The sequence below is a fragment of the Xyrauchen texanus genome, chromosome 22 (genome assembly GCF_025860055.1).
Source record: "Xyrauchen texanus isolate HMW12.3.18 chromosome 22, RBS_HiC_50CHRs, whole genome shotgun sequence".
Classification (NCBI taxonomy): Eukaryota; Metazoa; Chordata; class Actinopteri; order Cypriniformes; family Catostomidae; genus Xyrauchen; species Xyrauchen texanus.
Genome location: NC_068297.1, coordinates 41,362,276 through 41,390,203, shown reverse-complemented (window position 1 = coordinate 41,390,203; position 27,928 = coordinate 41,362,276). Strand labels below are relative to the sequence as shown.

General features: G+C 39.5%; 2 protein-coding genes across 2 annotated transcripts in view; one reads left to right on the top strand and one right to left on the bottom strand.

Moving 5' to 3' along the window:
• The window catches only part of LOC127662498 (transforming growth factor beta-3 proprotein-like), a 45,345-nt gene extending 24,677 nt beyond the window's left edge, over positions 1–20,668 (bottom strand). The window contains exon 1 of the mRNA XM_052153697.1: positions 19,986–20,668. Coding sequence (XP_052009657.1) covers positions 19,986–20,331 — 346 coding nt within the window. The 5' untranslated portion in view covers positions 20,332–20,668. The remainder of the gene's footprint in view (positions 1–19,985) is intronic.
• Positions 20,669–22,648: 1,980 nt separating this feature from the next.
• LOC127662088 (intraflagellar transport protein 43 homolog) overlaps positions 22,649–27,928 on the top strand; it is a 47,583-nt gene continuing 42,303 nt past the window's right edge. Inside the window, exons 1-2 of the mRNA XM_052153059.1 lie at positions 22,649–22,705; positions 23,097–23,189. Of these exons, the coding sequence (XP_052009019.1) occupies positions 22,661–22,705; positions 23,097–23,189 (138 nt within the window). The 5' untranslated portion in view covers positions 22,649–22,660. The remainder of the gene's footprint in view (positions 22,706–23,096; positions 23,190–27,928) is intronic.

Sequence of the window (27,928 nt, the reverse complement as noted above, 5' to 3'; positions counted from 1 at the left end):
AAAACGTGTAAGCATTCTCTGTTAGCGACACCTGCCTGGAGTTCGGTCAGGCAGACACTCACATGATCCTAAGACCACGACAGGGCTACGTTCCCAAGGTTCCCACCACTCCCTTCAGGGACCAGGTAGTGAACCTGCAAGCGCTTTCCCACTGGGTAATGGACACCATTACGTTGGCCTATCGCACCCAAGCCGTGCCTCCCCTTGCGGGTCCGAGCACACTCATCAAGAAGTGTTGCGTCCTCATGGGCACTGGCCAGGGGCACCTTCCTAGCAGACATATGCAGATCAGCAGGTTGGGCAGCACCCAATACATTTGCGAGATTTTGCAATCTCAGGGTTAAGTCAGTTTCGTTCCTTGTTTTCTCAGGTCTGAGCCGTTAGAGCTCGGTACACGCTGACAAACTCCGGATGGACAGCTTGAATATAGCACCATTTCCCTCCACAGAGATAATACAGTGCGCCTTTACCCCAGGAGATCCCATGAACTCGGCTCCCTGGATGACTCCACCCTAGCCCTCTGGTCCGCGAATTCAGGAACTCGCGGACCTAGACCAATGCGGGTACTCAATTTACCCTGTACTGGAATAGGTGCTCCACAGGACGGGCTCCCACGTGGACTTTTCCCCCTGTGCGTATTTTCCTAGGTACGGTCCCCTTGCAAGCGGACCCTCGTCTCCCTTGGGCAGTTCTCATGGATCCCCGGTCACCGTGTTTGTAGCATCTCCTCCCTCCCAATGAGGTAGGATCTGCCAACGCACCATTCTCCACATGTTACCTAAAAGCCCATGTGATGTATTTCACCACTCTTTAACTCCCCCAGTCTGGGCAGGTGTGGTCTCCGCAGGGTCTTTCCTCCCTGAAAGAATAGGAAAACTGGGAAAGATCGCCTTCCCCGAGTGCGTATGATAGCGTTAAGATGGCCCCAGCCTTTAACTCTATGCGAGAAACATAGAGAGAGAAAAGGCGCGGCTGGTGCGGCCTGCTCCCATGCTTGGCACATTGCCTTGTTCCCCCCTGTCGGGGGTAAAGAACCATAAGGCTTTGACGATTTTATGGGACATTGGGGAAGGGTACGTGCAGCCTGGCACAGCTGGTCACTTTGGCACGTAAAATACCTGCCCGCTCCTGTGTCAGCAGTAAACGTACACGGCTCAGCACATGGCGTGATTTAACTTGGACCACTAGTGTCGCTTTTTCGACACAACGTCGAAGTGAGCGACAGACGGGGAACGTTTAGTTACGGATGTAACCTCCATTCCCTGATGGAGGGAACGAGACATTGTGTCCTCCCGGCCACGTCACTGAACCGAGCCACTGTTGTAGCCGAACCTCATTGTCGGCTCCACAGAAAAATCCTGAATGAAACAGACACATTTCCCTCCCTTTATACCTGTATGTCCGGGGGCGGGACATGCAAATTCTGTCTGCCAATTTCTCATTACCCTTTTCTCATAGACCACTTCTTCGACACAACGTCTCGTTCCCTCCATCAGGGAACGGAGGTTACATCCGTAACCTAGACAATCTCTTTCCACCAAAGCACTAATTGTAAATTAAATTATTACAGATATCCATAGTTTGGATGCGCTCTGACTAAAACCTGGCTTAAACCAGATGAATATATTAGTTTAAATGAATCTAATCCCCAAGGTTATTGTTATAAACATGAGCCTCGTCTGAAGGTTCGAGGAGGAGGTGTTGCTACAATTTACAGTGAAAATTTTAGTGGGACAGGATATAAGTTTAAGTCTTTTCAACTAATAATGATTAACGTAACACCGTCAGATATAGATAGAAATAAAAAACTCATTCGTCGTTTACTCTTGCTACAGTATAAAAATCACCTGGGCCTTATTCTGATTTCCAAATTTGATCTTGTATTTACTGTAGATAGAGCTTTAATTGTTGGTGACTTCAACATTCACATATATAATGAAAATGACACATTGGGATTCGCATTTATCGATATTCTCAACTCTGTTTGAGTCAGACAAAATGTAAACAGACCAACTCGTCGCCATAATCATATGCTAGATTTATTTCTGTCATATGGTGTTGATGTTGATACAATAGAAATTATACCGCAGAGTGATGACATCTCAGATCATTGCCTCATCTCTTGTATGCTGTGATCAGATAATGTTACTCAATCTACACCATGCTATCATTCAGGTAGTACTATTCTTTTGACCACTATAGATAAGTTCACTAATAATCTTCCAGATCTATCACATACACTCAGTAAACCCCAAAGCTCAGAAGAACTTGATGAAATAACATAAAATATAAATACAGTCATCTCTAGCACTCTTGATAGTGTCTCCCCCCTTCGTTTAAAGAAAATTAAAGAAAAAAGCCTTGCACCATAGTACCATGATCTCACTCATGCTCTCAAGGAATGCAAGTGGAAGAATACAAAATTAGAGGTATTTTGCAGTGTGTTGAAGGATAGTGTCTGTAGCTACAGACAGGCACTAAAAGCTGCCAGCATATTTTAGTAAACTCACAGAAAATAACCATAACAATCCTAGGTAGTTATTCAGGTCTGTGACTGAATTGGTTAGGAATAAAGCCTCAACAGAACCAGATATTACGTCGCTGCACAAGAGTAATGACTTCATTAATTTCTTTACTGATAAAATAAAAATAATCAGAAATAAAATTGAAATTATGCAATAATCTGTCATAGCACCTCAGAACCTACAGTGTCTCATAATTTTCCTAATGTGCAACTTGTATCCTTTGCTGTCATAGGTCATGAAGAGCTAACAAAACTTATCATAACATCAAAAGCCACAACATGTTTGTTAGATCCAATACCAACTAAGCTCTTAAAAGAGGTATTCCCTGTAATCTCAGAACCTCTTCTTAATATTATTAACTCCTTGCTATCCATAGGACATGTCCCAAGAAACTTTAAAATGGCAGTTATCAAACCGCTTATTAAGAAGCCACAACTTAATCCTGGAGAACTGACTAATTATAGACCGATTTCAAAACTCCTGTTCATGTCAAAAATACTAGAAAAGTAGTATTCTCCCAAATATGTTCATTTCTACAGAGAACATTTACATTTATGCATTTGGCAGATGCTTTTATCCAAAGCGACTTACAGTGCAATTATTACAGGGACATCCCTGTGGAGCAACCTGGAGTTAAGTGCCTTGCTCAAGGGCACAATGGTGGTGGCTGTGGGGTTCGAACCAACAACCTTCTGATTAACAGCCCTGTGCTTTAGCCACTATGCCAACTAGAGAAATAGTATATATGAAGAATTTCAGTCAGGATTTAGGCCTCATCACTGTACATGGACTGCACATGTCAGAGTTACAAATGACTTGCTCTTATCATCTGATTTTAGATCTTAGTGCTGCATTCAACATGATAGTTCACGACATTCTCTTGAATTGACTGGAGAATTACGTTGGCATTTGTGGAGTTGCATTAGTATGGTTTAGGTCCTATTTAGCAGACCGCAACCTTTGTCTGTGTAAATGAGGAATTGTCAAACCAAAAAAAGTAAAGTATGGAGTGCCACCGGGATCAGATTTAGGGCCTCTGCTTTTCTCCTTGTATATGCTTCCCCTGGGAGATATTATCAGGAATCGTGGAATAAGTTTCCACTGTTATGATGACGATACCCAATTTTAAATTTCTTCAAAACCTGACCTTCACAATTCTCCAAATTAGTAGAGTGTATCAATTAATTAAATGATTGGATGGCCAGAAATTTCCTTTTACTCAATTCCGACAAAACAGAGGTAATAATTGTTATACCAAAAAACTCTAAAAATAAGCCGCTAAAATATAATTTGACTCTTGATGGATGTATTGTTACATCATCTTCAAAATCTATAACTCTGCAATAAATTGAATGGCATCTATACCAATATTAATTTATTTGTTTCCTTGTCTCAACCTCGGGACTCCTATCCTGAGGTCACCAGAACCGGCTGGATCCAGCTCCATTCCTGCTTCATGTTGGACTCCACTGCTACGATTCACTGTGTGATGATGACTAATAGAAGCCGGTACCAGCCAAACATCACTTCAGTCTATTGCGATGGACTTCAGAGGATGAACTGATGCCAACTCCAACCAGAAGACATCAGATAATTCATATGCCATTGTCTGAATCTTGGATTTAGGATGGACCTCACTGAAATGACCGGCCAGGTTGAACTGCAATGCACCTCACTGATATCTGCCTGCATCACCTTGGTCTAATGATGGACTACACTCTTATAATGGAATACACAGACTAACAATTAATTGCCACAAAAGCTTTCATCAGCCAATTAACAAATGACAATACATCTATATGAACTTTTGCAGTTAATTCAGGAGGAACTTCAAAGACATTAGTCATTAATCTTATAGTTCATACTAAATCTTTGTTTAAACACTGACCCTTAACACTTAGTTTAATCATTTTAATCCATGACTTGCACTATACATGAGTATTATTTACATTATATTCATGATGTTAGTCAGAGGGGAACTGGCCCCCACAGTGAGGTTTCTCCCAAGGTTATTTTGGAGTTTTGTGTTCCTTGCCCCATTCGCATTCAGCTACTCACTGCGGTTATTAATACAATTATTATTTAATTATTTTGTTTTAAACACAATTCACAATCGTATTTTATCAAACTACACAATAATGACTCTAAGACTTAAAAGATATTAAAGTTTCATTTTGTGTTCATTCCTGATATTCTGTAAAGATTCTTTGAAACTATGTGTGTTGTGAATGGCGCTATACAAATAAAAACGACTTGACTAAAAAACCAGCCAATCACCTTTTACATACAGACATTGCCAGTTAACTTGAGAATGTGCATGTGCATTAACTGGGCCAGCCTGAAGAATAGCATTTTTTAGCATGATTTAGCTAATTTTACTGTTGATTTGAAATGTTTTTTGATCATAATCTTGAACAACCTTTTTTTTGGAGTTTGCGGTATTTCCCCATTCAAGTAGATAGGAGCTGCACTTTTATGATGCTTGTATAAATAGAAAATAGCCAGAAAGGGACTTTGGAGTTTTTTGTCTCTCAGTCACCCTTTCATTCTGTTCTCCTCTCGTGAGGTGGAAAGCCCCAGTCTCTGAGATTTGAAATGCTAATCAACTCTTTGGTTTTCTTCTGGATGATGTCATTTTTCCTACTGCAATGTTTTGAGGTGGATTTCACATTATGGCTGATGTTTGCCAGGACTCTTGTGTGTAGTTCATTTGTTCCATGAATGTTAGTAGAGGGATCGCTTGTATAATTGAAATCAAATACAAAGATTATTCTTGGGTTATCGTACAGGTCAAATGACAACAGAGTGACATCAACAGGTTTTTCAAACTGGCCAGAAAGACAAACTAGGATAGCAATTCAAGTTATTGAATAATAACTTATTAAATTCAAGTTATTAAAATAATAACCACAATGTGTTTTGTGTTGTGATTTATCGGCTTAATAAATAAAAGATATACACATTTATTCATTAAAATGAAATCACTTAAACATATTTTTATTTTAAGAACATTTTTGTACTTTTGTACAAGAAAACGTTTTGGTGCTGTGTTGTGTCACCACTTGATGTCCAATGTAAAATCTGTATCCTGACGTGAAACCAGTTGAGAACCACTGATCTAGCACAGGGGTTTTCAAATATTTTGATGCCAAAGACCCCTAAATATAATGATCTTTTAGCAAGGGACCCATTTCCAAAATTTAAAGACAGTTATTCCACATATTTTCATGTGTAAAGACTTATTTATACATTTATACATAGAAAAATAGTAAGAATGTTCTTTGTATAAATACATAGTTGACATTTATATTGCACTAAAGCCACAAGAAATGAATACAATATTATCTGTAAAATATTTTCTTTGTATTAAAACTAAACTATGTAACAATTCGTCTTCCAAACCATGTTTTTGCCTTACCCCAATTCACTACGGTGAGCCTATAATAATGATTTATATTAAAGAGCTGTCGGGATGGATTTGGTGGGGAATTGCATACTTCCATGTATGTTTACGTCATGTCCATAAATAAAGAAAAGAAGGTCCGGAGCTCCTATAGGCTGGTGTGTGTGTGTAGTGATGGGTGTTGTAGTAGTTTGAAGCTGAAAGCTTGTAGTCAAGACAAATGAGTGACATTGACCATGAGTCATTCAGTCTGGGGAATCACCCGTTTTCCAAATAAAGAAAATGTCTGCAAGCAAAAATGGAAAGTAACAGAGCCCGTAATAATAAAACACCAAACTACATCAGCTTGGCTTTTTCAGAGGTGATCTGAAAGGATTTAAAACCAACCCAGAGATGGGAGTTAATCTCGCTCGACAGGTAAGATATTTTATTGGACTGACAGTTAGCCAGTTAGCTCTCTTAGCGCAGTAATCCCTTCGATAGCGTTAGCCACTTTAATGGGGCATTTTATTATGGATTGTGGTACTGCAGTGCTTGATTTCATTTTCGAGGAAGAACAATGGAAAAAAATGACTTTATGCTGGTAACAACACCAATCTATAAACCAGTTACTGCCTTAGTCTATTTGTCTGCTAGCTAAGTTATAATAGTTTCCACCGTTTGACTTTATCTGATATGACTAGCAATGGTCTAATGTCATCGTTGCCTAACTTTTGTAAAGTCTAAAACCACAGCAGAAGATTATTAGCTAATTACCTGCTATTAAGATCCGTCTTGTTCTTCCTTTCATTATTTATTTAATGATTTTTTTGAGGGGAGGGGCGAGTTTTGTTGTTGTTAGTGACGTTCGCTCTGATATAAGATCACCTGTAACCATGGTTCCATCAGATTCATCCGAGCAGAAGATCAGAGCCAAATCACGACTCGTGCAATTACCAAAACAATGTTCCTCCGCAAGTATCTTCAACCACACGTTACATAGTGTAGCTTTAAGTTGAAGTAACTATTTTTTTAACCCTTTGTTAGAGTACTGTTACATTAGAAAACCTGAAGAAAAACATTTTCAAATTGAAATGTGTTTGTTGCAGGATGACAGTAAACAATAATGAAACCCCTGATACAGCACACCTTTTGCAGTCTAACTCGGTTACATTGACAAGCTGTTCATTGATGTATCCTACAGTATAAACCCACACTGTTCGCTTCAGAGTTGGTTGTGCTAAACAGGCCATTTGCTGATTTCATGCCAGTTTTGTGTTCCCAGTAGATAATAAGACCCCCCATCCCCACTCCACATCCCTCCTCACAGAGCTGTCTCCTGCCAGGTGACATTACCCAGAGTTTCTGTAAAGTCTTCCTGCAATCAGAGCACTGGTAATGTCACAGGAACACTGTAAACACAGGAAACGGAGGAGAGGAGCGCAGAAGGGCAGGTGCGGGCCAGTTGTGCTCCATATTTAAGACACGAAACAGGAATAAGGGTGCCAGAAGATGCTGATATATTAGAGTACAGCAGAGATAAGTGATTACAGGATTATCCTACTGTAGGTAAAGATGAATACTGTAAAAATAAAAAAACCTGACGCAGCACAAGATTTTAGAGCTGCAGAGGAGTGCAAGATGTTCTGCATATTCACTCACAAAAATATTTTAACCTATTTTTAAGATGTAACCATTTCAATTTAATAACAAATTTACATCAAATCGAATTGAATGGTCTTGAAGAAAATGTAATTAATAAAACTTCAATTAGATGGAAATTTGTTATTAAATTGAAATGGATACATCTTAATAATAGGTTAAAATATTTTTGTGAGTGTAACGATTAAAATTTCTGTATGGCTTCAGAAGACTTGAAATATAATGCAAATGTCATATGGTCTATGTATATGATACCTTCATAGTGCTTTTTTGCAAGCCCCTGGTCGCTGTTTGCTTTCATTATTTAAAAATTAGCAACTTGTAGATTCATCACAATATCTTCTTTTGTGTTCCAGTATGAAGGAAGTCATAAGGGTTTGGAAGAACATGAAGGTGACTCTTTAAATAAATTCTAACCACCAAAAAAGGGTTAATTAATAGTAAACTGAATGCTAAGCATCAGATTTAGAAGATGACTGAACTTAGAAGTCATAAAGTGAAAATAATCTGTGAGGCACGTTGTGTTTTCATTCAGGTCCTGTGCCTCCTTTTTTCTGCTTACAAATGGTATGTACAGTATGAAATGAGATCATGTGGTTAATATTTTGTGGTAATTTCTAAAAGAGCTTCACTGCTGGTTTTGATCCATGATGCAAGTGGACATTGTTGACTGCATGATGCAAGTGGTTATTTTTAACTCTTTGAGTAGCACTCAGTGAATGTGCAAGCCCTCGAATAAACAACACAAATGACTAACGGGTTGAGACTTTGAGGTGAGATAATGCTCAAAAGCCTAGTCTATTTCTCATAGCGGCTCACGTGACCACGAAATAAGAGATGAAGGTGTATGTGTGTTTTGGCCAATGAATGTGTTCTCTGTTTTACTTGGAAATTACATCACCTTCTTACTATTACACATATCAGTAGTGCGGCGGCCTGTGACTCTGATCTACGCTCGCCCCTCTCTGCCAATTTACAAACACCAGATACTGTTAACAAAGAGACTGTCACCATCAGCTAACTGACCTGCACCAAGCATGCCTTATAAAAAACAATCCTTAGCAAATTACTATTTATCAAACTATCAGACATACTTTTGTTCTTTTCTAATGCAAGTCTCGAGCAGTCCTGTGCATTTGGATTGAAAAGAAAAAAGAAAATAGCATCCAAGTTAAAATTCCGATGGCATATTTTTCACTGAGGCCAAAGTTCAATGAAGAACAAGCAGCATGCTAGTCGTGTTTTCTTTAGTAGACCATTTGTCAGACTCTCATTCTTAGAATTTGATATACATAAACCATTTAATTTTACAGTCCCTTATAAAGGTACCAACCAAATGGAATTTTCTTTTACTCATCAAAGCCAATTTTACTTGCATTTTGTGTTTGGCGAGTGTTAATTCTGGACCAAACAAAGTTTTTGTTGATCCTTGTGTAAGCCGTGTCCACATGTGTGTCACAACACTCTACGCTGATGTTTAAGGGTAAAAACTGACTCTATGCTGTCCTTTAAGGGTCAAAACCAACTGAATACCGTTCACAAGACTCTACGCTGAAGTTTAAGGGTCAAAACCAACTGAATACAGTTCACAAGACTCTACGCTGAAGTTTAAGGGTCAAAACCAAATGAATACCGTTCACAAGACTCTACGCTGTCATTTAAGGGTTAAAACCGACTGAATACCATTAACAAGACTACGCTGAAGTTTAAGGGATAAAACCGACTGAATACCGTTCACAAGACTCTACGCTGAAGTTTAAGGGTCAAAACCAACTGAATACAGTTCACAAGACTCTACGCTGAAGTTTAAGGGTCAAAACCAACTGAATACCGTTCACAAGACTCTACACTGAAGTTTAAGGGTCAAAACCAACTGAATACCATTCACAAGACTCTACGCTGAAGTTTAAGGGTCAAATCCGACTGAATATCGTTCACAAGACTCTACGCTGAAGTTTAAGGGTTAAAACCGACTGAATACAGTTCACAAGACTCTACGCTGAAGTTTAAGGGTCAAAACCAACTGAATACCGTTCACAAGACTCTACGCTGAAGTTTAAGGGTCAAAACCGACTGAATACCGTTCACAAGACTCTACGCTGAAGTTTAAGGGTCAAAGCCGACTGAATACCGTTCACAAGACTCTACGCTGAAGTTTAAGGGTCAAAACCAACTGAATACTGTTCACAAGACTCTACGCTGTCATTTAAGGGTTAAAACCGACTGAATACCATTCACAAGACTACGCTGATGTTTAAGGGATAAAACCGACTGAATACCGTTCACAAGACTCTACGCTGAAGTTTAAGGGTCAAAACCAACTGAATACAGTTCACAAGACTCTACGCTGAAGTTTAAGGGTCAAAACCAACTGAATACCGTTCACAAGACTCTACACTGAAGTTTAAGGGTCAAAACCAACTGAATACCATTCACAAGACTCTACGCTGAAGTTTAAGGGTCAAATCCGACTGAATATCGTTCACAAGACTCTACGCTGAAGTTTAAGGGTTAAAACCGACTGAATACAGTTCACAAGACTCTACGCTGAAGTTTAAGGGTCAAAACCAACTGAATACCGTTCACAAGACTCTACGCTGAAGTTTAAGGGTCAAAACCGACTGAATACCGTTCACAAGACTCTACGCTGAAGTTTAAGGGTCAAAGCCGACTGAATACCATTCACAAGACTCTACGCTGAAGTTTAAGGGTTAAAAACGACTGAATACTGTTCACAAGACTCTACGCTGATGTTTAAGGGTTAAAAACGACTGAATACCGTTCACAAGACTCTACGCTGATGTTTAAGGGTTAAAAACGACTGAATACCGTTCACAAGACTCTACGCTGATGTTTAAGGGTTAAAACCGACTGAATACAGTTCACAAGACTCTACGCTGAAGTTTAAGGGTCAAAATCAACTGAATACCGTTCACAAGACTCTACGCTGTCATTTAAGGGTTAAAACCGACTGAATACCATTCACAAGACTACGCTGAAGTTTAAGGGTTAAAACCGACTGAATACCGTTCACAAGACTCTACGCTGTCATTTAAGGGTTAAAACCGACTGAATACCGTTCACAAGACTCTACGCTGAAGTTTAAGGGTCAAAACCAACTGAATACCGTTCACAAGACTCTACGCTGTCATTTAAGGGTTAAAACCGACTGAATACCATTCACAAGACTCCACGCTGAAGTTTAAGGGATAAAACCGACTGAATACCGTTCACAAGACTCTACGCTGAAGTTTAAGGGTCAAAACCAACTGAATACAGTTCACAAGACTCTACGCTGAAGTTTAAGGGTCAAAACCAACTGAATACCGTTCACAAGACTCTACACTGAAGTTTAAGGGTCAAAACCAATTGAATACCATTCACAAGACTCTACGCTGAAGTTTAAGGGTCAAATCCGACTGAATATCGTTCACAAGACTCTACGCTGAAGTTTAAGGGTTAAAACCGACTGAATACAGTTCACAAGACTCTACGCTGAAGTTTAAGGGTCAAAACCAACTGAATACCGTTCACAAGACTCTACGCTGAAGTTTAAGGGTCAAAACCAACTGAATACCGTTCACAAGACTCTACGCTGAAGTTTAAGGGTCAAAGCCGACTGAATACAGTTCACAAGACTCTACGCTGAAGTTTAAGGGTCAAAATCAACTGAATACCGTTCACAAGACTCTACGCTGATGTTTAAGGGTTAAAACCGACTGAATACAGTTCACAAGACTCTACGCTGAAGTTTAAGGGTCAAAATCAACTGAATACCGTTCACAAGACTCTACGCTGATGTTTAAGGGTTAAAACCGACTGAATACAGTTCACAAGACTCTACGCTGAAGTTTAAGGGTCAAAACCAACTGAATACCGTTCACAAGACTCTACGCTGAAGTTTAAGGGTCAAAACCGACTGAATACCGTTCACAAGACTCTACGCTGAAGTTTAAGGGTCAAAGCCGACTGAATACCGTTCACAAGACTCTACGCTGAAGTTTTAGGGTTAAAAACGACTGAATACCGTTCACAAGACTCTACGCTGATGTTTAAGGGTTAAAAACGACTGAATACTGTTCACAAGACTCTACGCTGATGTTTAAGGGTTAAAAACGACTGAATACCGTTCACAAGACTCTACGCTGATGTTTAAGGGTTAAAACCGACTGAATACAGTTCACAAGACTCTACGCTGAAGTTTAAGGGTCAAAATCAACTGAATACCGTTCACAAGACTCTACGCTGTCATTTAAGGGTTAAAACCGACTGAATACCATTCACAAGACTACGCTGAAGTTTAAGGGATAAAACCGACTGAATACCGTTCACAAGACTCTACGCTGAAGTTTAAGGGTCAAAATCAACTGAATACCGTTCACAAGACTCTACGCTGTCATTTAAGGGTTAAAACCGACTGAATACCATTCACAAGACTACGCTGAAGTTTAAGGGATAAAACCGACTGAATACCGTTCACAAGACTCTACGCTGAAGTTTAAGGGTCAAAACCAACTGAATACCGTTCACAAGACACTACGCTGTCATTTAAGGGTTAAAACCAACTGAATACAGTTCACAAGACTCTACGCTGAAGTTTAAGGGTCAAAACCAACTGAATACCGTTCACAAGACTCTACACTGAAGTTTAAGGGTCAAAACCAACTGAATACCATTCACAAGACTCTACGCTGAAGTTTAAGGGTCAAATCCGACTGAATATCGTTCACAAGACTCTACGCTGAAGTTTAAGGGTCAAAACCGACTGAATACCGTTCACAAGACTCTACGCTGAAGTTTAAGGGTCAAAGCCGACTGAATACCATTCACAAGACTCTACGCTGAAGTTTAAGGGTTAAAAACGACTGAATACTGTTCACAAGACTCTACGCTGATGTTTAAGGTTTAAAAACGACTGAATACTGTTCACAAGACTCTACGCTGATGTTTAAGGGTTAAAAACGACTGAATACCGTTCACAAGACTCTACGCTGATGTTTAAGGGTTAAAACCGACTGAATACAGTTCACAAGACTCTACGCTGTCATTTAAGGGTTAAAACCGACTGAATACCATTCACAAGACTACGCTGAAGTTTAAGGGTTAAAACCGACTGAATACCGTTCACAAGACTCTACGCTGTCATTTAAGGGTTAAAACCGACTGAATACCGTTCACAAGACTCTACGCTGAAGTTCAAGGGTCAAAACCAACTGAATACCGTTCACAAGACTCTACGCTGTCATTTAAGGGTTAAAGCCGACTGAATACCATTCACAAGACTCCACGCTGAAGTTTAAGGGATAAAACCGACTGAATACCGTTCACAAGACTCTACGCTGAAGTTTAAGGGTCAAAACCAACTGAATACCGTTCACAAGACTCTACACTGAAGTTTAAGGGTCAAAACCAATTGAATACCATTCACAAGACTCTACGCTGAAGTTTAAGGGTCAAATCCGACTGAATATCGTTCACAAGACTCTACGCTGAAGTTTAAGGGTTAAAACCGACTGAATACAGTTCACAAGACTCTACGCTGAAGTTTAAGGGTCAAAACCAACTGAATACCGTTCACAAGACTCTACGCTGAAGTTTAAGGGTCAAAACCGACTGAATACCGTTCACAAGACTCTACGCTGAAGTTTAAGGGTCAAAGCCGACTGAATACTGTTCACAAGACTCTACGCTGATGTTTAAGGGTTAAAAACGACTGAATACTGTTCACAAGACTCTACGCTGATGTTTAAGGGTTAAAAACGACTGAATACCGTTCACAAGACTCTACGCTGATGTTTAAGGGTTAAAACCGACTGAATACAGTTCACAAGACTCTACGCTGAAGTTTAAGGGTCAAATCCGACTGACTATCGTTCACAAGACTCTACGCTGTCATTTAAGGGTTAAAGCCGACTGAATACCATTCACAAGACTCCACGCTGAAGTTTAAGGGATAAAACCGACTGAATACCGTTCACAAGACTCTACGCTGAAGTTTAAGGGTCAAAACCAACTGAATACCGTTCACAAGACTCTACACTGAAGTTTAAGGGTCAAAACCAATTGAATACCATTCACAAGACTCTACGCTGAAGTTTAAGGGTCAAATCCGACTGAATATCGTTCACAAGACTCTACGCTGAAGTTTAAGGGTTAAAACCGACTGAATACAGTTCACAAGACTCTACGCTGAAGTTTAAGGGTCAAAACCAACTGAATACCGTTCACAAGACTCTACGCTGAAGTTTAAGGGTCAAAACCGACTGAATACCGTTCACAAGACTCTACGCTGAAGTTTAAGGGTCAAAGCCGACTGAATACTGTTCACAAGACTCTACGCTGATGTTTAAGGGTTAAAAACGACTGAATACTGTTCACAAGACTCTACGCTGATGTTTAAGGGTTAAAAACGACTGAATACCGTTCACAAGACTCTACGCTGATGTTTAAGGGTTAAAACCGACTGAATACAGTTCACAAGACTCTACGCTGAAGTTTAAGGGTCAAATCCGACTGACTATCGTTCACAAGACTCTACGCTGAAGTTTAAGGGTTAAAACCGACTGAATACAGTTCACAAGACTCTACGCTGAAGTTTAAGGGTCAAAACCGACTGAATACCGTTCACAAGACTCTACGCTGAAGTTTAAGGGTTAAAACCGACTGAATACAGTTCACAAGACTCTACGCTGAAGTTTAAGGGTCAAAACCGACTGAATACCGTTCACAAGACTCTACGCTGAAGTTTAAGGGTCAAAGCCGACTGAATACCATTCACAAGACTCTACGCTGAAGTTTAAGGGTTAAAAACGACTGAATACTGTTCACAAGACTCTACGCTGATGTTTAAGGGTTAAAAACGACTGAATACTGTTCACAAGACTCTACGCTGATGTTTAAGGGTTAAAAACGACTGAATACCGTTCACAAGACTCTACGCTGATGTTTAAGGGTTAAAACCGACTGAATACAGTTCACAAGACTCTACGCTGAAGTTTAAGGGTCAAATCCGACTGACTATCGTTCACAAGACTCTACGCTGAAGTTTAAGGGTTAAAACCGACTGAATACCGTTCACAAGACTCTACGCTGAAGTTTAAGGGTCAAAACCGACTGAATACCGTTCACAAGACTCTACGCTGAAGTTTAAGGGTTAAAACCGACTGAATACCGTTCACAAGACTCTACGCTACACAAAAGCATGATGTCAATTTCCATGAAGCTCTTCAAAGGGCACAGTGCCAACAAAAGTGCCTCTGGTAAGAAACCTTTTAAAGGTTTTTAATTGAAACCTGTTTGGTTGTCAAGAGTAGGGTCTCTAGTGAGTGGGGAAGCATCCTATAGCTCTCTATGCAGTTATGTGCATTCTTATTTTTTTTCAACCAATAGTTCAGTTTCAGGCTGCAGATGATGTTTGGATCACTCAACATGTTTGACACACATGGGACAATGATCATCAGTACATAGATTCAACATTTATAATGGATCATTTTATTTGAACATGGTGGACAGTGATTGGTTGATGCTGGACATTATTTTTAATCAGAATTATTTATTTAGCTTTATCAGCTGTAATGTCTGTAACATCTCAAAACATGAATAATCAACACTCCTGAACACATAATAAATTATTTGATAAAAAAAATCTTTCTTTAAGTATATATTTGGTATTTCTTAAAATGTCACAACATAATCTTGCTGTTCACATACTTTATGTGCACATACATTTTTAAGAAAACTATTTGCTCCAGATTCTTTTTTTTTTTTTTGGGTTGTTTATTAGGTGCTACTAGTTACAAATCAAAAAGTGAAAAGGGAAATGCACACAGCAGTCACACGGGGGTCTCAGGAGGTTAAAAATTGTTGTGTTCATTTTGGACATTGCTCTTGGTTAATGGACAAATAGGTCTTGAATGGCAAAAATACCATCCAGTAGTGTCATTCACAATCCGTAATTTCTGGATGTAAATATACACAGAGATACAAGTAAGAATGCATAACCTGCTGTGCTCAAAAAAACTTGAGTGCTGGGAAACTTTATTGACCACAGCTTCAATGAGAATGCACGGAAAAACTAAAATGTGTAAATGATTCCACACGCTGCAACCGTCCAAATCGCAACTCGTGAAAAAGCCATTCCTTTAGCTGACGAGAACGGAACGTGAATATACATTATCACCGTGGTGACGGCCATCACAATCTCTCGTACTGGATTTACAGAAACTGAAAACTGCATAATGGAAAGGAAAGAGATTTATCTGCCAATCCAGTGTTGAGGCCTCGAAAACGGCGCCTCTCACTTCAGTTTATGTGCAAAAATTCCTATTGTTTACACTGCTGGGAAACGGCTCTGTTGGGACTTTATTTAAATATATCATTCTGAGAGAGCAACTAGTTGAACAAGGTTCTTTTTGGGTCCACTTATAAAAAGTCTCTGTGTTTGTCTCTACAGTCATCTACTGAATGACAATAATCCGGTCGGTGAAACACAAACTGCTCTTAATCTGATTGGACTGTCTGGTACTGGACTGACTCTTGTCTCATCTTTGGACAGTATGACAGCTTCACCATCCTATCGGCCTGTCTAGAGCAGAAGACGTAAAAAAAACGGACTCTGTCCTCAAATAATCTGGGGCCCATCTCAACTGGGACCGAACCCAGAGACTCATGGAAAATTGGTGGAGATACTTCTGCATTAACCCTCAGATGAACGAGGAGAACAGACTAATCATGTGAAATCATTTTCAGATGCCAACATGTTCCCTTTATTAACAAGAGGTATTAAAAACTTCTATTTCTTCATAGTGTGTGAATATGCAGTGATGTAACACGAGCCTGCTCAACAGACCTGCAATAAACGACTGCTCTATTATTGCATACCTGTTGTTCTGATGGATAATACAGTCACAGTTTATAATATAACCTAAATTAACATAACATTAACAGACATTTTGACATGATATAATTAGTGGTCGACCAATAATGGCCAATATCCAGAGAGCTGTGTGGCTGACAAGCCGATACAATGCCGATATATCACACAATTTAATATAGTAAATAACAAAAACATACAATAGCTAAAATAAATGATAATAAACTCTTATTTAGCACTATATATACTCAGTTTCACACAAAACATGGTAAAAAAAATAATAAAAAAAAAAAAAAGAATCTAAAAAGTTTTGAAAGCAGTTCCTTCTAATTTCTGTAAAGTCATTACATTTTAGTAATTTATTTGCACATTAATACATTTTTATTATATTAGGAAGAAGGAAATAACAGTACACACAGTAGTCCAGCAACCATGGATGACATGTCCACATTAGCAACCACATGTACTCAAAAAATAGCACACATGAAGCATTTTTACCTTAAAGTTGCACCAGAGACTATTTAGCAGAGATGGGCCACTTCTATTAAAATGAATGGGAGAAATTATAAAGCCCAACTGCATCCAATGGTCAACGGATGTAGATAGGAAGTCCCACCTTACAGGTAAAAGAGCCAATCACCTTTTAGATACAGATATCACCTGTCAATCAACACGCATGTGCATTAGCTATAAAATTGCTTTTTTTAGTGTAATCTGAGGTGAAGAAGCACCATTTATGATACCTGTGTTGTCATATTTTACTGCTGATTTAAAATATGTTCTTTCATCATAATCTTGACCAGCCATTTTGGAGATTTTGGTTTTTCCCCATTCAAGTAGATAAGAGCTGCACTTTCATGACTGGAAATAGCCTCCTGTCCCTATTCCAAACAGGGCCGACGGTGAACCGACTTGCTAGAGTGACTTTGGTTGCACTCACACACTCATGCTGATCCAGCATGAGCAGAAACGTTTATACGGCCTGAATCGTCTGCTTGGATTGTCATGATTGTCGTGACCATCATGATTTGTGAATCAGAGGAACATTTGATCCTGATCCTAATGTTTTGATTCTGGCTGACGGAATATGCGCTTCAGAGGAAGATATTAGATGAGCACTCGACGGTAAGAAAACGCTGAACTTTAGTGAGGTTCATCATCTGTTTAAACAAGATATGTACATATTTGCAGATGGTATATGATATTAGTTGTGTTGATATTTGCCCTTTTAGCATTAGAAAAGAAAGTAAAATTTTACAGGAAACTGTTGAGGAGAGACTGTTAGAATACATGCTTTAAAGGTAAATAAATGAGCGCTCCACAGGATACTGGATCTGCTCAAGTTTTGTGAGGTTGGTTTTTTACATCTGTTTAAATGAGATATGTGCATATTAGCAGACAGTATATATGATATGATAAAAAGGCAAATATCAATAAAACTAATAAGACAAGACAGTTAAAGTTACAGGGAACTGTTGAGGAGAGAGAGGGAGAATGAAACAGGTGAACACTTATACATTATGAGCTCTAACGCATCTGTCGTGGCTCTGATATGCGGACCTTATAAATGACACAGTGTTGCACACCGGTCTGTTATTGTAGAAAAACAATACACGTAACAACAAAACAAACCGTGATTGTTTTTTTACATGTCTCAGACAGCTCCTTCATGTGCAAGCAGGCGATTCTCTGTGCGGCCTAAAGAAACAAATCGGCCAAACAGGAAATGTATCGGCCGATTCCAATAATTAAAAAAGACAGAATATAGTCCAATTTATGGGCCTCCTCTGCGATATATCGATCAACCACTAGATATAATGCTCAATGGATTAGCAAAAGTACATTCAAATAATTAGTGGTGGACTAATATATATCTGCCAGGCTGTTTAATATTTGGCCCTTTGGAAATTATGGGTTTGTGCTGTACACGGAAAGAAGAAGGACCATTAACAGAAATGGTCATTTCAATTAGTGTCAGTGCCAAACAAATCTCAATGGATTTTGGACCAATTTTAAGGTGAATTTTGAGTACATTTTGTCTAAAATAAGTGATTTTTATATTCAGCCATTTTATTTGATATCATTTAATCGCATTATTTACATCTGCCATTGTCCATCCTAATCTTTTGAGGTGCATCCCAAACCACACATTCCTGCACTATTTTACATCATTTTGAAGAATAAGTAGTGCGAGTAGTATGTTTACACTGAAAATACAACAAAAGAAGTGTACTACGAGTCCCTGGATGATGCACTTTTTCAACCGTCAAAACGGAGTGTGAAATGTTGGACACTTTGTGTACTCAGTGCTCGCGGCATGCCATATATAGCGGAAGGGGCGGAGTTACCAGCAGCGATGCTGCTCTGGCAAAAAATTATAATACATAATGGAGAATATGACAACAAGCAAAACTTCTGTAAAGACAGCACCTTACAAAAGTGAGGTAAACACTTTACCATCATACCATGCTGAGTGAATATGTATATTATTCAGAAACAAGTGTTGAACTGAGGGTGACTAGTGTGCTAAAGCTAGCGGCAACACAACGTTTGAGTTTGAAATGTCACTTCAGTCAGCTGTTAAATGGCAAATGCTTCCATGTAGAAAAGTTTGGGTCACTGCTTTGATATCTCCATTGGCCATTAATAACTCATATCAGTTGACTTATAATAAACATAATTAAACATAATTTATAACCTATGTTATGACATATAATAAACATTTTAACAAACATTTCATGTTTAAATGTACATGAACTACTATTCACTGTGTAATGTTTAAATATTATTTTGATTTTAAAGTATTATGTAATGTTTGTAAATGATTTGTTATATAGTTACTATACAGTAATTAATATATGGTTATAATAAGTGTTATAAAGTGTTACATCAATACAATATCCATGTCTGTCCATGATTTCATATGAAAATGTACATTAATTACTAATTTGTAAAGAATTATGTAATGTTTGTTAATAATTTTATAGTTATTATATTGTAATTAATCTAAAGTTTTTAATCAGTGTTGTTACCATTGATATAATTTTCCCTGAGTTCATTTTTAAATGTACATGAACTACTAATCTGTAAAGTATTTGTTAATGATTTATAATATTGGTATGATATTGAAATAAATGTATAGTTACCTTTAATCTAATATCACTTATCTGTCTATGATTTAAAATGAAAATGTACATTAATTACTAATCTGTGACGTATCCCAAAATGTTTGTTAATAATTTATGATATAGTCATTGTATTGTAATTAATATATAGTTATTAATAAGTGTTACCATTAATAAAATATCCCCTGTCTATCTATGATTTAATATTAAAATGTACATGAATTACTTATCTGTAAAGTATTAGGTAATGTATGTTTGTTTGTTTGTATAATTTATTGTGTTATAACATTGTGTTATGTTATTGATTTATTAGATAGTTATCATAAAGTGTTCCCGTTAATACAATATCCTCTATGTGTATATAAATACCCATATCTCCAGTGTTAGAACTCTTAAAATGACTGCCATAAGTCACTTACTGTTTTCAGGGGAGCCCTGGATCATGTTGAATTTGTGTATTTCTTTAGCGTAGTACTCAGTCTCAGTGTTGTCTTGTCCGCAGCTCTGCTGTCTGTTGCGTCCTAACTCTTCCAGCAGTTCCCTAGTGCTGTTATAAAGGGCCAACACTTGATATGGCACCTGACTGGGGCCCAGGGTCTGTGGCGGGCTGGTCAGTCTCAGTTTGCTGAGTATCTGACCCCGGATGGCCTCCACCCTCTTCTTCTTGATATGGTCGATGTCCACAGTGGTACAGGTTGATAGAGACAAACTCATGGTCACACTGTTCAAAAGAAGCACAAACAGCAGTCCTCTTCCCAAATGCATGATTTACTCTCTACACTTTACACTTGACAACAATGATAAATAGAGTTCCAGTTCAGTTAAAATATGTTTAAATAAAAAATTGAGGTAAATTCCAGGTTTTCCTCAATATTTGCTGTAGTTACATCAAGTGCTGAGCCTGTTTCCCCCATGAAATTCCATGCTGAAACCTTATTCCACATAAGCATTGCACAATAATCCCAGAACATCCTTAAACCTCCATCATTAGAACTTTAAAAGAAACGCAATTGTCACTATAACGTTGTCCATTTCCTCCTCAAACAAGCGCTCTGGAGAACTTTTTCAAGACTTCTCCAACAGCTCTGCACACACGCTGGAGCTCCACTGGACTGCAAGATTATTTCGCTCCAGCTGCTATTTATAGTCAGAGCTTTAGTGACGTATGTGGTGGGAGGAGTCAATCTCACCCAAACTGCTCTTTGCAAGTTTCCCATTCATGCAATTACTTTCTAACGCATATCAGAAAATGTAATTGCATGTCACGTAATTTACAGAAATGGAAACGAATAGGATATTCTAGAAAATAGTTTGCAATCCTAGTCATATAAACGCCAAACGTCCTTCTCTTACACACACACACACACACACACACACACACACACACACACACACACACACACACACAAACTTTCTAACAGCTGGGTTTTATAACACTTGTGCGTCCCCTGCTGGATGTTCTCACTGATTTGAAAAAAATTAAGAAAAAAAAGAAACAAAAAACCACTGCAACAAGCAAAGAAACATAAAACCACTGATATTATTCAACATTGATCTTCATTGATATCCTTTCTGTGTGTGACAATCTGTGTGCACTCCAGTCTGTTTATAACAGAGTCATTCCTTGAAAGGAGATCCATTTGTGTACACATTCAGTGCAAATTTATTTTGCAAATTGAAATACATTTTATTACATTAAACGAATTACTAATGTATACAATTAACACAGTTTTCTTGTGGTGATGCTGTTAAAGGAGTATTTACACTCACATAATGTATTTGTATAGCCAGTCACACAAATTCTATTTAAAAATAAGAAAGAAAGAAAGAATTAAAGAACAAACGTCAACACTTTGCCAGGATTAAATATGTATTGCTTACACACACACACACACACACACACACACACACACACACACACACACACACACACACACACACACACACACACACACACACTGTATATATACTGTACATTTAGTAATTTCAGTAAAAAAAAAAATATTCCACCTGTAAAAAGTTCAGAATAACTTAAAATGAATTTTTATATTTTAGCTTGAGATGGCAAAAAACAATTATTAGCTCTTAAATTAGGTTTCTAAATATGTCCGTAAAAATATGTTACACTAATTTATTTAAATATTACCTTTCTAAAATGGAAAAGGCACCCATTTCAGAATAATTTAACATTCGTCCTGAAATGATGTCTGTACCCTCAATGGTGTGTTATAAGGTTCTAGTGGAACTAATTGTGAAAAAGCTCAAGGATTAGAATTCATGATTATTTCATGTCATCAATATGTATTATGCTATTTTATCCTTTAAAGACACAAATATATTATTTATGTGCTCAACATGACCATTTTACTCTCTTTTTGAGTAGACAGAGCACCACGAACATCTCTACAATGCCCCACTGTTGTGTATGAAGATAATTCCCCTGTTAAATTGAATTCTGATTCTAATGTCCATCACATGCTTCAGTTTGCATGAAATAACTGATATGAAGTAGCAGTGAAAGTTGCAGCATATTAACATTTCTATGGCAAGGTTTAAGTCCCTTAAATCAACATCCATAGTTTATGACAGTAAAGGATACAAGACCCCAGATTACTGGCAGTCACAACACCGCACCATCACTTGAATATAATACAAATAAACTGTAGAGGACCAGTAGATGTCAAGGTTTTACCAGCATCATTATTATTATTATTACATTTTCCAGAATGTCAGGAAAACAAAGACAAATCAAATAATGTCCAACACGCATAAAGAGAATAGTATAAGATGACATTAAAAACATAAGAAAACAGAGAAACAAAATAATAGTAATAAATCAATAAAAACTTTTAGTACGTATTAATATGACTAGTTCGAACACATATATTAAAAGACAGTTCAAACTTTCACATAGACTGTCAACACAAACAGTACAAATACAGATTAAAATAAATAAATAAAGGGGAATCATAAACATATTTCAAATTCAATTAAATAAAGACACACTTTTCCTGGCTTTCTTGATTTTTTTTAATGTAAATAACATGTTTTTGTTGTTTGGGGACGTCACTTCCGGTATGAGGTTCCGTTAGAAATGGACGACACAGTTCAGCTCGCGGACGGCGGATTCACAAAGAATGTGAGTTTAATGCGCATTAAACTGTTTTAAGAGTTGAATGAATCACACTAACTACACAAACATGTTGTGTAGAGACCAGACGCGTCAGGTTTGCGTTTGTTTTTACGCCGTGTTTGAAACTAAACCGCTTGGGGGCTAAACAGTCCATTAAAACCGACGTCTTACCAACTTAACTTGTCCTGTCGGTCACTCTATAACTCAATTATAATAATACATGATATAGTGTCGTTCATGTGTTGAAAGGTACGCGTACATTGGGTCTAATTTCACAATGACGTGCAGCGAGTGTACAGGCGCGTCGTGTTGCCATGGCAACAGTCTGGCCATGTGGCAGTCTTGGCACAGTTACACATGCATGGTTTGTGTCTGACTGATATATTGTGCTGATTAGGTGGCTCGATCCGGAAGAAGAGCTCGTCAGGCTGCAGAGATTGAAGACTCGCGTCAGAGGAGATCATCTTCATCACTAACCACTGCAACAGAGGTCAGTCTGCATTGACAATTAAACTGTGCAAAAACAGGACACAGTGTATGTTGTCAGAAGAGAGAAAAATGCCAAATGTAATGTCACTCCATCATCAAATGAAAATGTTAATGTGCAATTGAAGTAAGAAGGATACACTAAGGTTAATGTCATTAAAACTCATTTTTAAACCAGTCCACAGATTTAACATTAGCAAACTATTGTTTTGGCCAGTTGACATCTACTTTGTGCATGACATGAGTAATTTATCCTACAATTGTTTACAGACAGATTGTTTCACTTTTAATAGACTATATCACGATTCCAGTGGGTTAGAACTTTACATACACTAAGTTGTGTGTAACAGGTCCAAGCAAGAAAGGAGCGGGACAGCAGTCCAGGTACTACAGCTTTGTATTAAAGCGTTGAGCTTCAAAAATAAAAACACAGGCTTTCTAGCAACACAAATTAAGGCCAGGCTTTCCAGCTAGACTAAATAAAACTTTCAATATACACAGCAATCTCTGGCTTCCCGTGTTGTTCTCTCTCCCTCACTGGTGTTCTCTGCAGCTTTTCAAGCCTGTCTTCGTCATCACTGTAACGAGACACAGGTGTTATGTATCATTAAATCACCAGGTGATGGCCCTTACCGCTTCCTCTCTCCCCAATGACAGACCCATAACCACGTCCCACTCCACTCTGTGCCTTTAAGCAGCTGGGAAAATGTCTGTCTCCTAGGGATGTAGTTTGGTGCAAAAAGTGCAAACCAATCCCAGAACAACAGCAAAGGACCTTGTGAAGATGCTGTAGGAAACAGGTAGACAAGTATCTATATCCACAGTAAAACAAGTCCTATATCAACATAACCTGAAATGATGCTCCGTAAGGAAGAAGCCACTGCTCCAAAATTGGCATAAAAAAGTCCAGACTACAGTTTTCAAGTGCATACATTGACAAAGATCTTACTTTTTGGAGAAATGTCCTCTGAAGCATGGGGGTGGCAGAATCATGTTTTGGGAGTGCTTTGCTGCAGGAGGGACTGGTGCACTTCACAAAATAGATGGCATCAGGAAGAAGGTAAATTATGTGGATATATTGAAGCAACATCTCAAGACATCAGCCAGGAAGTTAAAGCTCGGTCACAAATGGGTCTTCCAAATGGACAATGACCCCATGCATATCTCCAAAGTTGTAGCAAAATGGCTTAAGGTCAACAAAATCAAGGTATTGGAGTGGCCATCACAAAGCCCTGATCTCAATCTGATAGAAAATATGTGGGTAGAACTGAAAAAGCGTGTGTGAGCAAGAAGGCCTACAAACCTGACTCAGTTACACCAGTTCTGTCTGGAGGAATGGGACAAAATTCCAGCAACGTATTGTGAGAAGCTTGTAGAAGGATCCCCAAAACATCAGACCCAAGTTAAACAATTTAAAGGCAATGCTACCAAATACTAACAAAGTGTATGTAAACTTCTGACCCACTGGGAATGTGATGAAAGAAATAAAAGCTGAAATAAATCCTTCTCTTGACTCTTATTCTGACATTTCACAATCTTAAAATAATCAAAATCAATCAAATCACTTTATTGTCACACTACCATGTACACAAGTGCAACAGTAGGTGAAATTCTTGTGTGCAGTTCCGAGCAACATAGCAGTCATGACAGTGACGAGACATATACCAATTTCAATAAACAACATACTTACACAACAACAATTTACATATCAAATGTACACATACTTACACAACACAATAATTATATACAATGCACAGTAAATAATACACACAATATAGAATACACAATATACAATAAGTGGGAGTATATGAAATATATATAAGTAGTTGAATTGAGGAGAATATGTTGACACTCCAGTGTGAGATTATAGATTAATAAAGTGCAGTCCTAATTATTGATCCTGATAGATCAAGTGTTCAACAGTCTGACTGCTTGGGGGAAAAAGCTGTCATGTAGTTGGCTGGTGCGGGTCCTGATGCTGCGATACCGCCTGCCTGATGGTAGCAGTGAGAACAGACCATGACTCGGGTGGCTGGAGTCTCTGATGATCGTCCGAGCTTTTTTCACACACCGCCTTGTGTATATGTCCTGGAGGGAGGAAAGCTCACCTCCGATGATGTTTCTGGCAGTTTGCACCACCGTTTGCAGGGCTTTGCAGTTGTGGGCGGTGCTATTGCCGTACCAGGTGGTGATGCAGCCAGTCAGGATGCTCTCTACAGTGCTGGTGTAGAACCGTGTGAGGATGTGTTGGTTCATTCCAAACTTCCTCAGCCGTCTCAGGAAGAAGAGGCGCTGGTGAGCCTTCTTCACAACGGCCTCAGTGTGGACGGACCATGTGAGTTCCTCAGTAATGTGGACACCGAGGAACTTGAACTCTCCACTGGTGCTCCATTAATGGTGATGGGGCTGTGTACTCTGTCTTTTCTCCAGAAGCCCACTACAAGCTCCTTGGTTTTACTGACGTTGAGGGAGAGGTTGTGCTCCTGACACCAGCGTGTCAGAGTGTGCACCTCCTCTATGTAGGCTCTTTCATCATTGTCAGTGATCAGACCTACCACCGTCGTATCGTCAGCAAACTTAATGATGGTATTGGAGCTATGTGTTGCCACACAGTCATGTGTGTACAGGGAATACAGGAGAGGGCTAAGAACACAGCCCTGCGGGGCTCCAGTGTTGAGGGTCAGTGATGAGGAGGTGTTGCTGCCCATTCTAACCACCTGACGTCTGCCTGACAGGAAATCCAGGATCCAGCTGCACAGTGAGCTGTTTAAGCCCAGAGCCCGGCGTTTCATATCAAGCTTGGAGGGCACTATGGTGTTGAATGCTGAGCTGTAGTCTACAAATGTGTTCCTTATTTCCAGGTGGGAGAGATCAGTGTGTATTGTAGATGCAATACATCATCAGTGGAGCGGTTGTTACGGTAGGCAAACTGCAATGGGTCCAAAGAGGGGGGCAGAACAGAGCAGATGTAATCTCTGATTAACCTTTCAAAGCATTTGCTGATGATGGGGGTCAGAGCAACAGGACGCCAGTCATTTAAGCAAGTGATTGTGGCTTGCTTCGGTACAGGCACAATGGTTGATGTTTTGAAGCATGTGGGGTCTACAGACAGGGAGAGGGACAGATTGAAAATGTCCGTAAAAACACCAGCCAGTTGAGTCGCGCACGCTCTGATGACGCGGCCCGGAATGCCGTCTGGAACCGCGGCTTTACGGATGTTCACCCGTCAGAAGGATCGGGTTACATCTACAACAGAGACGGAGAGTGAACCAACCTCTGTAGCGTCAGCCGCGAATACTCTCTCCGCGAGGGCGGTGTTATTGTCCTCAAAATTAGCATAAAATGTATTAAGTACGTCTGGGAGAGATGCAGCGGTGTTCACGGCGGAGTCTTTATTCCGTTTGTAGTCCGTGATGGTGTTAATTCCCTGCCACATACTTCTAGAGTCAGTGGTGTTGAACTGACCTTCAAGCTTGTGCCTGTACTGCGTTTGGCTGCACTGATGGTGTTACGGAGGGCATAACTGGCTTGTTTACGCTTGTGCGTGTTAGGTCCGCGAATTGAGTGCCGCGCGAACATCGGCGTTAACCCTATGGTTTCTGATTGGGGTATATCCGTATTGTTTTGGTCGGAACAACATCCTCTACGCACTTCCTGATGAAACACGTTACGCTGTCACCGTAAACCTCGATGTCGTCATCAGAGGCGGACCGGAACATCTCCCAGTCCGCATGATCAAAACAGTCTTGTAGCGCAGAGTCTGACTGGACCGACCAGCTGACTGGATCGTTCTGAGGGTGGGTGCGTCCCGTTTTAGTTTCTGCCTGTACGCGGACAGAAGCAGAACGGAATTGTGGTCCGATTTGCCAAATGGGGGGCGGGGGAGGGATTTGTAGCCATCCCGGAAAGGAGAGTAACAATGGTCTAAAACCCAGTCCCCTCGTGTGTTGAACTTTATGTGTTGGTGGTATTTTGGAGCGATTGTTTTGAAGTTGGCTTTGTTAAAGTCCCCGGTAACAATGAACGCAGCCTCAGGGTGCGCGGTTTCCTGCTCACTTATACTCCCATACAGTTTCCTGAGTGCCCGGTCTGTGTCGGCTTGTGGGGGGGATGTACACAGCTGTGATAATGACCTCTGTGAATTCCCTCGGTAGCCAGAATGGTCGACACAGAAGCATGAGATATTCCAGATCAGGAGAGCAGAAAGACTTGACGAAATGTACGTTCCTCTGATCACACCATGATTTGTTGTTCATAAAACATACACCACCACATCTGCTTTTACCTGAGAGGTCTTTCGCTCTGTCCGCTCGGTGCACGGAAAAGCCCGTGATTTCGATGGCCGAGTCTGGAATCTCCGCAGCCAGCCAGGTTTCTGTGAGGCATATAACGCAGCAGTCCCTCGTCTCTCGTTGGAAAGAGATCCGCGCTCTCAGCTCGCAGAGCTTGTTGTCCAGAGACTGAACATTTGCCAGTAGTATACTGGGTAGCGGGGGTCGATTTGCACGACGTCTTACTCTGATGAGAACACCGGCTCGTTTTCCTCTTTTCCTTCTGCGTTTCAGCGGCCGAGCAGCCCAGACAAAGGGCTCCGCCGGCATATTTGTAAACAGCGGGTCGGCATTAAGGAATTTGAAGTCCGGTTTTCGATGTGTAATTGTAGAACCAATGTCGAAAAGCGTTTGTCTGTCGTAAACAATAAGGCAGACAACATCCAAGACAAAAAAACAAAGAACTGTAAAC